Source organism: Pseudochaenichthys georgianus, chromosome 20 (assembly GCF_902827115.2).
Source record: "Pseudochaenichthys georgianus chromosome 20, fPseGeo1.2, whole genome shotgun sequence".
NCBI lineage: Eukaryota > Metazoa > Chordata > Actinopteri > Perciformes > Channichthyidae > Pseudochaenichthys > Pseudochaenichthys georgianus.
In genome coordinates this window covers 16999553-17015758 of record NC_047522.1, presented here as the reverse complement: position 1 = coordinate 17015758, position 16206 = coordinate 16999553, and the positions used below count along the sequence as shown (strand labels likewise).

General features: G+C 39.7%; 3 protein-coding genes across 5 annotated transcripts; 2 read left to right on the top strand and 1 right to left on the bottom strand.

Moving 5' to 3' along the window:
• Window positions 1–28: 28 nt before the first annotated feature.
• Window positions 29–6127, top strand: myl12.1 (myosin, light chain 12, genome duplicate 1). Of its 3 annotated transcripts, XM_034108593.1 has the most exons (5): window positions 29–118; window positions 613–732; window positions 4702–4906; window positions 5101–5262; window positions 5582–6127. In XM_034108593.1, the coding sequence occupies exons 2-5, from the start codon at window positions 688–690 to the stop codon at window positions 5752–5754; spliced, it is 585 nt and encodes a 194-aa protein (XP_033964484.1). In that variant the 5' UTR covers window positions 29–118; window positions 613–687; the 3' UTR covers window positions 5755–6127. The 3 variants fall into 3 exon arrangements, with proteins under 3 accessions (XP_033964484.1, XP_033964486.1, XP_033964485.1); XM_034108595.2 differs by lacking the exon at window positions 29–118 and having other exon boundaries at window positions 707–728; XM_034108594.2 differs by lacking the exons at window positions 29–118; window positions 613–732 and adding an exon at window positions 3150–3253.
• Window positions 6128–7382: 1255 nt separating this feature from the next.
• Window positions 7383–11095, top strand: fastkd3 (FAST kinase domains 3). The gene is made up of 7 exons (XM_034108767.2): window positions 7383–7484; window positions 8119–9584; window positions 9734–9819; window positions 10116–10290; window positions 10373–10442; window positions 10545–10659; window positions 10852–11095. Exons 2-7 carry the CDS (start codon window positions 8141–8143, stop codon window positions 10948–10950), a joined length of 1989 nt encoding a protein of 662 aa, XP_033964658.1. The 5' UTR covers window positions 7383–7484; window positions 8119–8140; the 3' UTR covers window positions 10951–11095.
• Window positions 11096–11100: 5 nt separating this feature from the next.
• On the bottom strand, window positions 11101–14551 carry chmp5b (charged multivesicular body protein 5b). The gene is made up of 8 exons (XM_034108768.2): window positions 14385–14551; window positions 13661–13765; window positions 12576–12622; window positions 12383–12476; window positions 12214–12285; window positions 11939–12047; window positions 11526–11641; window positions 11101–11440 (listed from the first exon to the last, which is right to left on the bottom strand). Exons 1-8 carry the CDS (start codon window positions 14451–14453, stop codon window positions 11390–11392), a joined length of 663 nt encoding a protein of 220 aa, XP_033964659.1. The 5' UTR covers window positions 14454–14551; the 3' UTR covers window positions 11101–11389.
• Between the last annotated feature and the right edge of the window lie 1655 nt (window positions 14552–16206).

Below are 16206 nucleotides of genomic sequence, written 5' to 3'. Positions count from 1 at the left end.
GCAGCAGTCACAACCTTTTATGGTGAGGGTGGAGATAAATATAGCTGAGAGCAGAGTGTTGGGGGACACATTTATGGCTGCAGGTCTCTGCTGATGAACATTACTGTCTGATTTGCAGGTAAACAGGCTTACTCTTGTATTTTGTCTAATCTTTTGATATGAATGTTTGCCTCTTATCCTGTCTATGTATACAATACTATCCTAACTCCTGTATTTATGAGTTAATGTACAGATTTGATATGCCTTACTGTATACTTTGTTTGTTTCTATGTCACAGCCTTATGCAGAAGTAAGCAAATAAATGTGATGGAGTCAACCGGGTGTTAATATGACAAAGCCTACTTTAAATTAAAGTTAGGATACAAAAGCACCTCACGATGCAGATTTCCCAAAGGCGCAGTGACCCCCAGATTTCAAAAGTGACCATTTTAAATGTATGAACTAATATTTATTATTATTTGTTTACATTTGAAGATCTTGCTTGCTCTCAGCCCACAGTATGCCATCACTGCTTAATCTCCAGTATCTTTTGTCTTGACTTGTTACCACAGCAGTCTAACTTTAGCTGCTGCATGCTATTGTTAAAGTCTCTTTTGTCACTCTCACTTTCAGACCCACTCTCCTTTGTGGAAGCTCACAAGCGTCCCCTCCTGTTCCCTCGTCTCATCAGAGCCTCCTTAAGGAGAGATGGATAACTCAATGATTGTTGATGGAAACACTCTCCTGGTGCAAGTATGACTCATTCAGGACTCTTTTGTTGAAAGTCAGTTTATTAGAGGCCATTTGGCAGGCAGATTCAATTTAGCTGCCAGCCACAGATGTTTGGACATTGTTCTTGGAATTGACCACAACACTATAGGTTTCCATGGCAAAAATATCATGTCAGTGAACACCTCTGAGACCTTTGAGTTGAACACGCAAGCTTTTTGGCCGTTACCCACCACTATCCCACATGATAAAACAGTGAGCATTCCAACATGCCTACAATGTTTTGGCAACAATCTAAAGTGTAAACCCAAAAAAGAGATTAACACTGAGAAGAACAATACTCTTGAGAATATATCAAAATTCATTCAAATTCATTTTGATATATTCTACAATTGTATTATACTGTATGTCAGAAGCCGTTAATAATTTGCCAACATGAATGATTTGAATCGAACTTTATGATAAGCTAAGCTAGCCATCTGCTGACTATGGCCCTCATTTTTAAAATACTAACAGTGGTATTGTTTTTTGATCAAACTATTTGCACTGAAATGCAATTTTCTATTATACATGTTTGTGTTATATATGTTATTATCTTCCTAGGAACGTAACCAGTGTGATGATCATACCTTAAGCAAACAAAAGTCACACTGAGCATATTACAGTATGTGTGTAACAATAATGTTCACTTGATTTTATTACATATATTTATATCATAAAGTCTGTGTAGAACCCTGACATACTGTACCTACCTATTAGTGAATATTATTGATATCAAAGAATAGAACACATTCTTTCTGTAGGTTCTATCATAAGCAGCATGACCTTTAGTGTAATCTGGTTGATACTGCTTGACTAAGAATGCACAAGAATAAAAACGTTTACTAATTATTAAAATGATTAATTGTATCACATTTTAACTACCATGGTTAATAACATTGAGTTCATCTGTATACTTGAATGCAATACATAATACAACCACCCTGTAGACTTTAAGCCTATCATGTTCAGTTTGTTGAGATATCAGAAATGTGATGAATTTAAAAAATGACAGCAGATTGTGGTTAAGTTGTATTATGTGACATTTTATTGATAGATGCTCATATATGTGAACTGTGTACTGTATGTGAAGTACATTAATGTTAGCACCATGCCACTTGGTTCAGCTGTCAGGAAATTCCAACCCTGTGGACATCTCATGGGATCTATTAAGGGTATTTGTATGCTCTGCTTAGTATGGCCCCCACACATTAAAAGCTACTTGAATGTCTGAGATAACAGTTGTAGGCATAAACAAATTCAATTGAATAGCTAACACAATATTAGGTAACCAACTCAAGAAACTGTTTATAATATCAGTGAGCGAAGGAATGGTTTTCTATAAAGCTAGCACACTCTAGTGGTTGGTGGTGACACGACATATACAGTATACAGTGTTTAGACTGCTCCTTTGAAAGAGAAGGGATCCAACAGTGAGGTCAAGTTTTTAAATAAATGAACTACAATTGTAACCATCATTACGAATAGTCGTATTTTTAATGCACATGATCAGTGATTTTGTTATTAACTTTGAAAGTGATATGTCAACGGGATAAAAGGCTGGCATGGCTTGTTTTAACCAGTGAGTCAACAGATTAACATATTTCCTTTGAGTCCCTGCAGTACTAAGCCTCCCTTTTTGCAGCTATGACCGGGGGTACCAACTGTTGTCTGGCACAAGCTGGGAGTCAGAATCTATTATTATCCATCCTGTCAAAAATGTTTCTCTTCATTGTTTTGGTTTGAGCATATGAACTTCTTCTCATTTTTACTTGCTTTCACATTACTTCCTCAGGTTAAAGTTCAATTGAGGTTAACATTGTTTTTATCCAAGAAAAACTTGGCTGAGAAGGCTACAAAAAGATAATGCAGCACCTTGTAACATATGCAGGTATTTTAGTTTTCCAAATGACCATAAAAGAGCAAAAGCAACACAAAAAAGCCTACTATGTATCTTGAAAACAGTGTCAACTAAATAGGGAAAAATGAACTATATATATGTTTTTAATCTGATACATCTAATAACACAGACATTTAATTTGATGCTAAATAATCATTTACTGTTATGTTTGCCTTTTTTCCTTGTGGGAATCCTTCAAGTTGTCCCTTGCCTTAAATTGCAGGAAGGACGATGTATTCGTTCTTCCCTTAAAAGGGCATATCCAGGAATGTCAAGGCAGGCAAGGGAGTGTTTGTGGAAGTTACACAAACACTCTGTCGGGGGGTGTGATGTCATACTTTGTATTTTATTACCACTAAGAATTAAACATTATCATCTGCTTTCTGATCAAGTTAAGCATTATCTATCCATTTATTATGTATACACCGAAACAATCTATTAATTGGTTTTCAAGATAATAATAATATTAGTAACATCATTTACAAGTCCCCCTATTTTATACAGTTGGTTTGCTCTAAATACCCAACAATATTATCAGGAAGTGAAGAGGGCGGTGGTTGAGAAAAGAGCAGCATCGGGCTAGCAGAAGTTTCGGATTGTTGTCAGGTAAGTTTGTGTTCTAGCCTTTTTTTCAGCTGACAATAGTTACTTTATGAATAATTTGATATTAAGATACCACACACCTGGTAGAAATATAAAAAGCGTATATCTGAATAACGTGCTATCGTGTCCCGTTTGATTGCATCAAAAAATACGGCTAACTGTTAGCTGCTCGGATACTGAGTGACTAGACAGCGACTGTTTAGATCCCGAATTAGTATTGTTAAGTATTGTATTGTTAAGTGAATTGTTAACCTGGAAAATGTTATGCATCTTCCATGTGAACATAGGTAACTTCCGCAACTGAATGATGAGTGTTTGTAGTGTGCTATCGTTCACAGCCTTGTGCACAGTATAGTTCGTTTATCGTTTATCATTTTATGTGACCCAAGCTAGGCCGCAAGCCATTAAGACTGTACACGTAATTCCCCAGGAGTAGTGATTAGGTCCGGTATTAAAAACGAATTAAGGATCAAGTTAGTTTTGTTGAAGTTAAACGTTGTAATGTACGGTTTGTCAAGTGCGCAGTACAAACTAAAACCGATGTCACCATAACGTTAGCTCATTTTTCAAGCCAGTCCGTATTTTTACGGTGTTCATAACCTGATGAGTGCTTTGAAATAAATATAAACATTTACATTTGGACTTTCTTTACTCGGAAAGGCTTTTTTTTAAAGCCTAATTGACGCTTATTTCCTGTCGTCATCCTCCCGGTCTTTGAATGTTCTGCTTTCTTTGCTAACGTGTCGCTTTCTGAACTTGTAATGGGAGATGTATACACAAAATAAAGTGTTTTTTGGCAGGTCAATTGATAACTTCCAGAGAACATTTTTATGACATTTAGAACTATAACTGAACGTTACTGGAGCCATATATTTAAAACGTACTAGTTTCATAGAGAAGTTGTAGCCATTTAACTATATTGCCAATATCCAATTATAATGCCAAGCAAGGCTTTATACAACTCCTGTTCAAGCTGGTCGATCCACTTTCCTTATGTCAACATAAAGATGTAAATGTAGGACAGTTTCAGTGTTCATCTCAGACATGTCCTGATAAGGGCATTTGTCCTCACATCACTAATTATCCTGCCCTCAGTGAAGCCAGTGAGCTGATCAACATAGAAAGATAAGTGAACATTTCCATTTATAGCTCCACGAAGGACACCGCACTGGGGAATTGCTGCCAGAGAATTAAACACCTTGCCAAATCGTTGTAAAGGCAAACTCATATAGTAACAGGACAAAACATTTCATGAACTTGTCTTCCAACGAGTCATCTTTTCTCTGACTGTGCTAGAGAAAAGATGACTCGATGGAACAGCTACATTTTCCTATGTACATTGCTCTGTCCATAGTGTTTTTAAATGATACTGATATTTATGGTTGCCTCCTTAAATAATAAAGTCCAATTGCTGAATGCATAATCTAATATGTATATATTTATTCTCACAGGTAAACAAAAAAACAGTCAACATGTCTAGCAAAAGAGCAAAGGGAAAGACCACGAAGAAGCGCCCTCAGCGCGCGACTTCCAATGTCTTCGCCATGTTTGACCAGTCTCAGATTCAGGAGTTCAAGGAGGCCTTCAACATGATCGACCAGAACCGTGATGGGTTTGTGGACAAAGAGGACCTCCACGACATGCTGGCATCACTGGGTGAGTAGTAGATTACTAACATCCTAATAGCGTGCGGGTGTGCACCTACATGGGTGCACACCCTAAATGGCACCTAAACTAGTTCTACAGGCTGACATTTTTTATTTCGCAGTTGTTATTGTCACTTGTACTTAAAACACATTCTGTATTAAAACCCTTTAGCCTAAGTGCAATATACCTGTGTATTTCTACAGGGAAAAATCCAACTGATGAGTACCTGGAGGCCATGATGATGGAAGCTCCTGGACCCATTAACTTCACCATGTTCCTCACCATGTTTGGGGAGAAGCTCAATGGCACAGACCCTGAGGATGTGATCAGAAATGCCTTTGCTTGTTTCGATGAGGAGGGAGCAGGTACATTCTTCTGACAGTAATTTTTTTTTTGAACGACAGAAAATAATCCTGGTTTGACCTAGTGAAAGTGTAGCTGGTTTTCTATCTGCATTTTAAAGACAAACGTGGCTCTAAAGAACCTTTTTTTTTGTTATGATCTTTTTGGAAGTTTAGTTTTGTTCCAATTCTCCCCTACACCTTTTTTAAATGTCAAGTGTGTTTTTGAAAAACCCTGCCCAAAGCAATCCAGTTTTGTTAAGATAATGGTTTCTTAAAGATGGTAATGCTTTAATTGCAAGTTTATTCATGTCCTTATCTGATCCGACTGTTTTCCCCTCAGGTTCCATCTCGGAAGATTACCTCAGAGATCTGCTCACAACAATGGGTGACCGATTTACAGACGAGGAGGTGGACGAGCTCTTCAGGGAGGCCCCCATCGACAAGAAGAGCAACTTCAACTACGTGGAGTTCACACGCATCCTAAAGCACGGCGCCAAGGATAAGGACGATTAAAGAGCCAGCAGATTCCTCTTCACCCTTTTTGCCTCTTTCTCCAGCTAGATCACCGTGCTGCATGTCTCAACTCTCCAGTATAAACCCTATTTACCACCAAAGCAATAAATATCCAATCTTGTTTGTTGTGAACTTCCAGTTTTGCCAAATGTACACATCTCTAATGAGAAGATAAATCTAAGAGGCTGTAAAATGTTTTTCCTGTCATGTAAAGATGTGAAGTGGCAGCGCCTTGGAAGCTCTAAGGGAAATGTCTTTGCAGTTCATATGATCAGGTTTAGATGAATTTTTACATTTTATAATATAAACTTTTTAAATAAAGCCCTCTATCAAGTTGTACTGTTTCCCTTCTATAAATGACAACTGAATTACATATTGCATTATTCTGTCTTTATTTTTCCTGTGGCATAATTAAAATGCCTTTCAAGTCTTGACAGGTCGACTTTCTTCTCACTAAATTCATTCAACATGTTCCGACTAGCATTGGCTGAATTCTTTCTGAAAAATGCCAAATGATCACAACACACACTCGAAAAACCTTGGGTTCATTTGGGTTAATTAATAACAATGGAGAGAGATGTTGCCCACATAAAATACCATGTATTTATTTTTGCATTTTTTCAACATGCTGTACTATGTATGTCAACGACATAACACGCCTGGTTTCTAAACACTAACGTGCCTTATTCCCACATAAAATACCATGTTTTTTGTGTGCATTTTTTCCTTTTATTCGACATAAGATAAGCTGGACCAACGGCAACAGGGTAAAGATGAAAACCAGGACAGCACAGATTCACACAGATTAATACAATTTAAAAAAAAAAAAAAAAAACCTGAAATAAGAAAATAATTCAAATTAACATATATAGTGGATATGTGTTTTTTGTTATATAATCGACAAACTATGCAATGTCGTTTTTTTTAAAGCAAGTATGACTTTTTCATTTTTTTCGAAATGCCAAAATGTTTTCATTATCATTTTTTTAAAAAACATACTAGCCATTATATTTCAACAAACTAAACTGGGACTTTTTTAATGATATTCTTTCCTATTACCATTTTATATATTTTTCCATGCTACAAAATGGCTTTTTTCAAAATGTAGGACTTGCTATACTGTGACTTTTTTTTTAAATTCCTTGATACACTATTCTATGATCAATTATAGATCTTGAAAATATACTGTGAGGTTTTTTTAAATACTATACTATGCCTTTTCTTAATCCTCTTCGGTATCTCTTCAAATTGATATTTTTACAAATGTATTGGCACCATGATTGGCACACTTTACTTTTACAATCTGTTTTTGTGTTTTGTCCTCCGGTTAATCATACAGTATATATCTGAGTCATAGACTGTATATCTGAATGAACATTTCCAGCATGATTTTACGTGTCATGGTGCTGCCTTCTAATGCTGTCGGTTCAGACAGGATTTACAAGACAAATAATAATGTCCATCAAAATTGGAAAGGTTTATAAAATGTTCATGTTGTGGCACCTGCCTCACCCTTTGTTCTGCTACAGAAACACTACCTAACTTTTTTTAGCAATATTTCTGGTAACTTTACATTACCGCATGAAATGCGTTCAGCCCGAGTCATAACAATCATCAAAGGCAGAAAAACGAGGTGCCCTGAACGCCTCATAGCTCTTACGGAACCACGTTACGACAGCATCTTGGCTGACACTGGTGCTGTGAGCCTGTACCTTCGTATGAATGTCCAGGTATACTTTTTGGCGTTTTCACCTCTTCATGTAGTGTTTTATTTAATACCGTAAGCTAAAGTGTCAACCTTCGTACAGGGCAACTCATAAACTCTAGTTAGGAAGCTAGCAGCTAAGTAGCTAACGTTAGCTAACAGATACGTCAAGGTTGATCTTTTGTAAGTTGACAGCAGAGTAACGACGAAGGGATCTAAGTTCTGCCTGCAGAATGTTCTCTGAATTACTTACATATTGTGTGTGTGTGTGTGTGTGTGTGTGTGTGTGTGTGTGTGTGTGTGTGTGTGTGTGTGTGTGTGTGTGTGTGTGTGTGTGTGTGTGTGTGTGTGTGTGTGTGTGTGTGTGTGTGTGTGTGTGTGTGTGTGTGTGTGTGTGTGTGTGTGTGTGTGTGTGTGTGTGTGTGTGTGTGTGTGTGTGTGTGTGTGTGTGTGTGTGTGTGTGTGTGTGTGTGTGTGTGTGTGTGTGTGTGTGTGTGTGTGTGTGTGTGTGTGTGTGTGTGTGTGTGTGTGTGTGTGTGTGTGTGTGTGTGTGTGTGTGTGTGTGTGTGTGTGTGTGTGTGTGTGTGTGTGTGTGTGTGTGTGTGTGTGAGAGACCAATGCAATCCTGGAAAAAAGATTTCTTGTGTTTCTTTTTTCAGTTGGGTCTGAAGATTCCTGATCATGGCCCTGAAGCTGATCCAGAGATTTCCGCTGCTCGGGCAGTTCGGGATTCTCCGTTACCCTCCGGTTGGACCTGTGCTCAGCTCCAGGCTGCTGAGGACCAGGAGTGAAGGCCAGTCCTCATGTGTAGGCTACGTGTTCACCTCATCCAGCAGCAAGAAGCTCCAATCGGACTATGGGATAAGAAACCTGACCACCATCGTCAAGGAGCCACCCTTCTTCGCCAGCAGCTCTGTGGGTCTCCACAAAGACTCATTCCCTCAGTTCCGTCTGACCCGGCTGCACCAACCCACCGCTGCAGAGAATCAGGCCTTCCAGCAGCGCCTCACAAACTGCTCCTCATCCCGGCAGGTTTTCAAACTGCTGCGCTCCGTGGAGATCATGTCTGACACCATGGCTGCTGAAGCACTTCACCGTGTGGCCGACCTGGAGCAGGAAGGTGCCTCCCTGAAGGACCCCACGGTGCTGGAGAACGACACCATCCGAGCCCTGTGCTTCCAGCTGGAGCAGGACTCTGGGTGGCTGACGGATGCTGGGATAGTATCCACACTCTTGGCTGGCACTCGCCTCTTCTTGGACCCTTGGAGCACGCTGATGGTGCGGCTGGTGTCTGAAAGCCAGGAGAGGCTGGACAGAGGGCAGATGAGCGTGAGGCAGCTGTGTAGCCTGGGCCAGGCCATGCTGGCTATAGGGGGGTCCAGCTGTGTGATGCTGGAGCAGGTGATGAAGCAAATCCAGAAGCAGAAGCCTGCCGATTGGAGCCTTGAAGATCTCATCGCTGCTTATATGTTGATGCAAGGTGGCGTGGGTCAGGATGGGAAATACCATCACCTGCTGAACGCAATGCACACCCACGCCATGAAAGTGACCTATTGCATGGACCCTTCTGCTGTCAGCGGGCTGCTTGGTGCTCTGGTGTCCCTGAACCAGATGCAGGCCATGCCTCTTGTCATCAGTCTATGCAAGCAGTCCGTCCGCCATGTCCCCCACTTCACAGACGATGAACTCACCGCTGTGCTCGGGGCCCTAATGCACTTTGGTCACAGCGATCATTACTTTGTGGAGGCAATGGAGAGGTATGTTCCCCGAATGGCCTTCACCTCCCACCCTGAGACAGTAACCAAGGTGATGCAGTTCTTTGGCCGGAGGAACATCCTGTCAGTGACTGTGGTTGACGCCATTGCAGAGAGCTTTGTGTACCGAGCGGACGACTACAGCACCAGCCAGGTGACGAGGCAGATCATGGCTCTCGGGAAACTCGGCTACCTTCCTCCCAACGCAGGAGATGTGTTCAGGAAAGTTGAGACCATCCTGCGTACACGCTTGTCGCACTTTCAGCCCCGAACGCTGCTCAACCTGCTCCACTCCTGCACCCTGGTGGAGAGGTTCCCTGTTAATTTTGTCCCCAAAGTTTTCAACAATTTCTTTCTACAGGAACTGCAAGGTAAAACATCCTGTCAAAGACCAGCAACCCAACCTCTATGTTATTCAACCTATCTCATGTTGCAGGTTTTATGTTTGTCCCGTAATCAATCTATAATTTGGCCATTATCGTTCAAACAATAGACTAACATAGATTGTACTGTGTTTCAGAGCAGAGCACGGGACTGGATCAGATCGCCATGGCACAGCTGACCCAGCTCTACATGACTTTGAAGCTGGAGTGTCCTAACTACAAGGTAAACATGTTTCAACAGTTAGATAAGTTAAAGATGAGGCCAGTTCAAAAGAATGCCCCAAACCTGAATACACACCCTCTTACTTAACATGCCATCAGTATGTAAGGCTCAGTGCACATCAGTTATCCGTGACTAAACCCTGAACATGTGACTTTTCCAGGGACGAAAACAAAAAGAATACAACCTCTAATTCAGAACAAAATCTACTACAAATGGACATGGGGTGGATTTAGTTGTAAAGTAATAACAAAATGGTTTCCATCTGTGAAACAAGACACTTTCTGTCCTCTTCTCAGGGTCCCAGGCTCCACCCCAACTACTGGGTCAAGTCTTTCCTCACATCCGGACGCTCTCTGGAAACGCCAGTGGACGTACAGCTGTACAACTCTGTGACAAATGGACTGGTGGATTTGCTCGGCGCTCGGTCATACTTTGGATCCAAAGTTCTGACACCGTACTGCTACACACTGGGTAACACAACATCTGTTAGATCCTACGTCCCTCATAAGATTCGTTCCAGGGGCTAACATCAACTACTTCTTTGTTTTTGAAGATGTGGAGATAAAACTTGATGAAGAGGGGTATGTGCTGCCTGCCAGTCATAATGATGACGTCCACAAAAGGTCAGTCGTTTATTATTGAGAGGTTGCTACGCTAAATAGAAAATGATTCTGATGTTCATCGTTTAAAACACATTGCACTGTTTCTTTTCATGGATGTTACAGGATAGCTCTTTGTATCGACGGACAAAAGAGGTTTGCTACAAACAAGAGGCAACTACTTGGAAAAGAGGCTATCAAGCAGAGACACCTGAGGCTTCTGGGATATGAAGTTGTTCAGGTTAGACCTTCATCTTACATATTCTTAAGTGATTCAGCAGTTTTTTTTCTCTGCCTGATTTTCATCCCTTTAATGAATTATTCCAACATCGGTCAAACAATACAAGTATCTCAGGACTTATCACTGTTCAACCATGTCATTTTGTTTCTCTTGTCCGAATGAAATGACTGAAAACGTTTATTTTCTTCCTAGGTTCCTTACTATGAGTTTGAACAACTGCAAACTAAGAGCAGTGCCATGGAGTATCTGCACCAAAAAGTCTTCCCTCACACGTACAGGATGAGCTGGTGATGATGTCACTCAGTATGCTGTGGTTGTCTTTTATTTTTTAGTCCTTTCTTCTATAAAGGAATTTGTATTTATTTTTTCAAATGTATAGTGTTTTTATTATGCACTTTCACAAAATGTATTTAACAATTAAATGACTTTTAAATGACTTGGTTGTAGTCTTTGAAAAATATAATTTATTTTGTTCTTGGCAACAAACGCTGCAGAAACTGTACAAAGTTAAGAGAATCCAATTTCACTTCAGATACATACGATATGAGCTCACTCAAAATAATAATCACAACTTTTAATTAAAGATGCCTGACTTGACATTAGTTTCCAAAATGCATTCAACAGAAGATGCTTGGGTTTATGATTATGCATTATAAGGCTAGGAGTGTCAGTTGGATACATACAAAAGGCTATGATACATGTAAAAGTAGCACGAGCATCCTGAATGCTCTTATGTAGCAGGAATCTGAGGAAGGCCGAACTCGTCCACCAGGACACCATCCTGAAACAGAAGAAGAAAGCCTATTAATGAAAAGTCAGACAGTAGACGCATCAGAAGACCTGTTCATATTATCAAACTGAAGTACCCTGTTGACAGACTTGTCGCCGGGCATGCCCTCTGGGATGGAAGGAGCCGTGGAAGCCTCGTCCAGGTAGGAGCTGTCCTCGTCCATCAGGAGCTCATCTCCCAACGCGTCCAGCTCTGTGGACACACACAGTTCAACATTACAAAACAGCAGCCACCTTCACCTCATAGAAAGGAAGGGCGACAAACATTTATTAAAAAAAAATCTATGGGTAATGAGCTATTAATCATTATGGACAAAGTACAATCCCCAATGTTGGGTCTAGACTAGACGCCCTGGATATGATAGAGAGGCATAGATGACTTAAAGTACTACTGGATATTATCACAAATGCTTACATCTTCATAATCTGTACACTACAAGTTATTTCATATATTTAAATGAAATCAGGGATAAAGAACTGTTTTACTGACCTGCTTCCAAGTCGTCCTCATCGATGTCAGGTGTGCCGTAGCTTCTGCCCATCGCCTCCTGGATTTCATTGGCGTCCTCCATCATGTCTCCGAGTTCATCTTGCAGATCCTGAATAAATCAATAAAAAGTGTTGTCGTCAGCACTGACAGATTCTATTGGACGTAATGTATGACACCCTATTATATGCTGATATCACTTGTGCTGGTTATAGCTGACACTTGATGGCAAATATGGCTCTCACTTTACATTTAATATATATTTTAGAAACAAATACCTCAATCTGATCAATTTTCACATGCTTGTAGGCTTTCTTCATGTCTTTGAGGCCGACTTTCATGGCATCAACCTGAAAGGAAAAAGCACATGTTAACACAAAGAGCCATTTCCATCTGTAATTATGATTCTATGTGTGAAGACGTCCAGTCGAAAATGAACTCGCTTACTGTGGTTTTAGTGTCTTTAAGGGTCTGGATTGAGTAGTTTGTCTGCTCCATGTTGAACGACTGCTGCATGAGGTTATCTCTCTGGCCCTCGTACCTGGAAGACAACATAATTACATAAATTAGACTTTCACATCAGTTGATGTTAAGAATAACTCTGGTTGATAAGGAAAATATTGGAAATTAGAGCACTTACATTCGCTTCTGCTTCAGAACTCTCAGAGCCTTTTGCTTGACCATGTTCTGTTCAATGAGAAAATGAGTGAGTATATTTCACAAAGGATATCAACACCAAACATTAACTGGACAACAGTCAGAGTAAGTTGTATTGATTCAATTATTGATCATATAGTTTCTGATTTAAATAAACATCTGCAACACAACAACAACGTTCTGATACAGCCAGATTTTACATTTAAGAAGTGTGAATTCCTTATTAAAAAAAACAGACTTTTGTAGAAAATATGTTTACATTTCTTGTAGTACGGTAATGGAAACAGACATTCTGTCACAATCTGAAAACGCATCTGTTCCGAGTGTACTTTGGCAATTCAATTATTGTAAAAATAATAATAATAATAATAATAATAATAAAGAAAATACATTTATATATATATATATATATATGCCGGCAGTGGCACAGTCAGTCGGGGCTTGGACTGTGAGCCGTAGTTCAAGTCCCCGAACAGACCTAAATATGGAGTGTGGACTGCTCGCCAGTTCACCTCCTGGGCCCTGCCGTGGTGCCCTTGAGCAAGGCACCGGACAACCCCCTTCCTCCCACTCCCATTGCTCCCCGGGCGCTGTACAATAGCTGCCCACTGCTCCTACAACTAGACTCCTGGTACTAGGATGGGTTAAATGCAGAGGCCACATTTCACTGTGTGCTCTGCATGTGTGACCATGAACCACTTGGTTGAAGATAATATATATGCACTTTGCTTGTTGTTCGGAGTTTGAATCTCTTTGGTTTTTCCACTTATTGTAAGTCGCTTTGGATAAAAGCGTCGGCTAAATGTAATGTTATAGAAATACAAGATCTGTATTCAGTGATCCAGTACAGCATCGAAATAGTGTCTTTTATAATAGCCAACTGTCCATGTACACACACGTTTTGAGCTCTGCCTTTCATAGCATATGTCTGTTATAAGAAAAACACAAATATAGGAATACATGTGTGTGAATGCTCACTTTATACAAACATTAGAATATAATTTGGTCCTAGCTGTCAGCATCCTAAATACTTTTTGTGTTACAGCATCGTTGGAAAATGAATCTCACCTTTGAGGGCCCGTCTCTCATCTTCTTCATCTGGTCCTTGTACTTCACTAACTCAGCATCTAGTCTGGCAATCTTCTTGTCAGTGGACTCCGTCCGAGAATCAACCTTCAAATAATAAAACACATGATAAGTACATCCACTTTTAATGAATTACAGGATGCTAATCTTAAAAGCCAATAGCCAGGTCTAACTAACTGTTACATTGGAAAGAGGGCTTTTACATTAAGTGCACTCCACACAAGCTGAATTGAGGCTGACAGAGTGATAACCAGCAAATCCATTTACCTGCTATTGGCTAAAAATAGCTCTGCCCAGACATATAACCTGTACAACTGGTTGATGTCAGCCATTTCATTCAGAGAGATACATGGTTTCGGTTGAATGCCACTTAAATGGCTCAAATTCCTGCTCAGAATACAATATGCTGATACATTGCGTTAACAGATACATCGATTGTTTCGTTAAAAACCCTTGATTATCGACCACACATTGTGTGTGGGTATACACACCAAGTGGGATTATACTTACTTTCATCAGTAAAGCCACAACTATTAACCATTAGGCTCGTTTATAATGACATAATGACAGTACATATGGCACACTTAGGCCTGTTTACTGCTCATAAAAGTGAGCTAGCCGTTAGCTTAGCCAGCCGAGAGGGGAACCATCTTTGTTTACTTTGTTCGAGACAGCGTCTATAAAGTTATTTATGGATTATACTTACACTCCCTATGCAGTCCGTAAGGTTCGGTGGTGGACCCTTGGGCGTTCCTCTTCCAAAAAGTCGGTTCATTTTGGCAACAAATTAAGGCTTTTATCTTCGTTAGCTCGCTGTCACCGTCCGCCGTCCAGCTGAGGGAAAACACCAAAACACCCGGAAGAGACTGTGGGATGACGTCAGAGAAGTCACATGATCATTGCTCACTCAGTCCATAGATGTATAAATCTCAGTCACACCCTACAAACAGCAGATTGTCTTTTGTTCGTGTTTAGATTATTTGTTATGTATGTTTGTCCCTAAACAATATTGTGTAACTTATATATTTTTTGGCATTTAGAACATAATGTGATATTTAAATCACATATCTAAACACTCAATCGTAAATACAATAACACATAGGGATGGGGTTTCAATGACTTTCCCCCTTCCACTGCACCTGAATGAAGTATGTAACAAAAAGAAAGGTGACAATTTAAATAAAGAACAATATAGAAACTCCAAATAAGGTTTTTAAGGAAAAACATTCAACATTTCAGGTTTTGTTGTGCTTGAATGTTGCATATGTCTAAAAATGTGATCACAAAACAGCACCTCTGGAGTCATCAATAATGTACACATTGCAAAGAGAAGCTGGTTTGTTAATAGCACTTATGTAAAATTATAATGTCAAGTAGTGTGTATGAAACTATCAATCAGAGCAGAATTGGTTTCTATTGATTACTCTACATACATTTTAGTAATGGCATGTTGTATCCTCTGGAGGGAACTGTGGTCATACAGTAACACCCAGAATATACACCTGCAGGAGGATCGTCGACCTCACACTGAAACTCTGCGAGGGGAAAAAAAGGGAAAAACTGCTCTTCATGTTCGTTTTTATATAAGGTATTCAAATAAATGATGCAATGCAAACATAGAAGGACGTTCCAGCAGCCTCTAAGGCAGGGGTCTCAAACTGAAGGCCCGGGGGCCAAATCCGGCCCGCGACTATGTGGCCCCGCAAGAGGTTGCAAAGAATATAATACGTTTATTATACGGTTACATGCCACTTTACAGAAGCAGGTTGCCCATAAACTACATGTCCTACAATGCATCTCGTTTTGTGACATGCGCACTGAAGAGACTTGCAATTATTTGCCCTGGACTTCTGCTTTCAGACGTAGTTAATTACTAAGTTATTATCCTATCCTATAATAATCCAATTCACAGGCAATAATGTAACATAATACATTATTTTATATATATATATTTATATAGTTACAACCGGCCCTTTGAGTGCAACCTTTATGCGAATGTGGCCCGCGATGAAATTGAGTTTGACACCCCTGCTCTAAGGAGAGCGTCACCCACTACCAAGACTTCACATATGAAAACTGACAAGAAAAAAGAATCAATGTGTTTTTTTTTTTTTAAACTTAATTTACTATTGAGCAAGTCACACACAGAACGATTTGATCGATATGTCTTCTGATGGATGACAGATGACAATGACAATATACAGCAGCAGCTAATTTAAACAGTAAGCACAGAGAATGAAAAGAAAACAAATGTTTTGGTCACAGTGGAGTTTCTTATAATAATGTCTCTTATTAAGTTGTCAAAAAACACAACTTCTGTGCTTTATCTATTGTAATGCCGTCATACATAAACATGTGTTAACAAACCAATAAAGTTCTGGATTATGGAAATAAGAATGACTCAGAATGGGAGTGAAGTGTATCACTGAAATCCATTAATACTTACTGACCTAATGAGATAGATGACTTAATACCATGAGTAATCATATGTTTATATAATACAGAGTATATTTGCAGTACATTCAAAA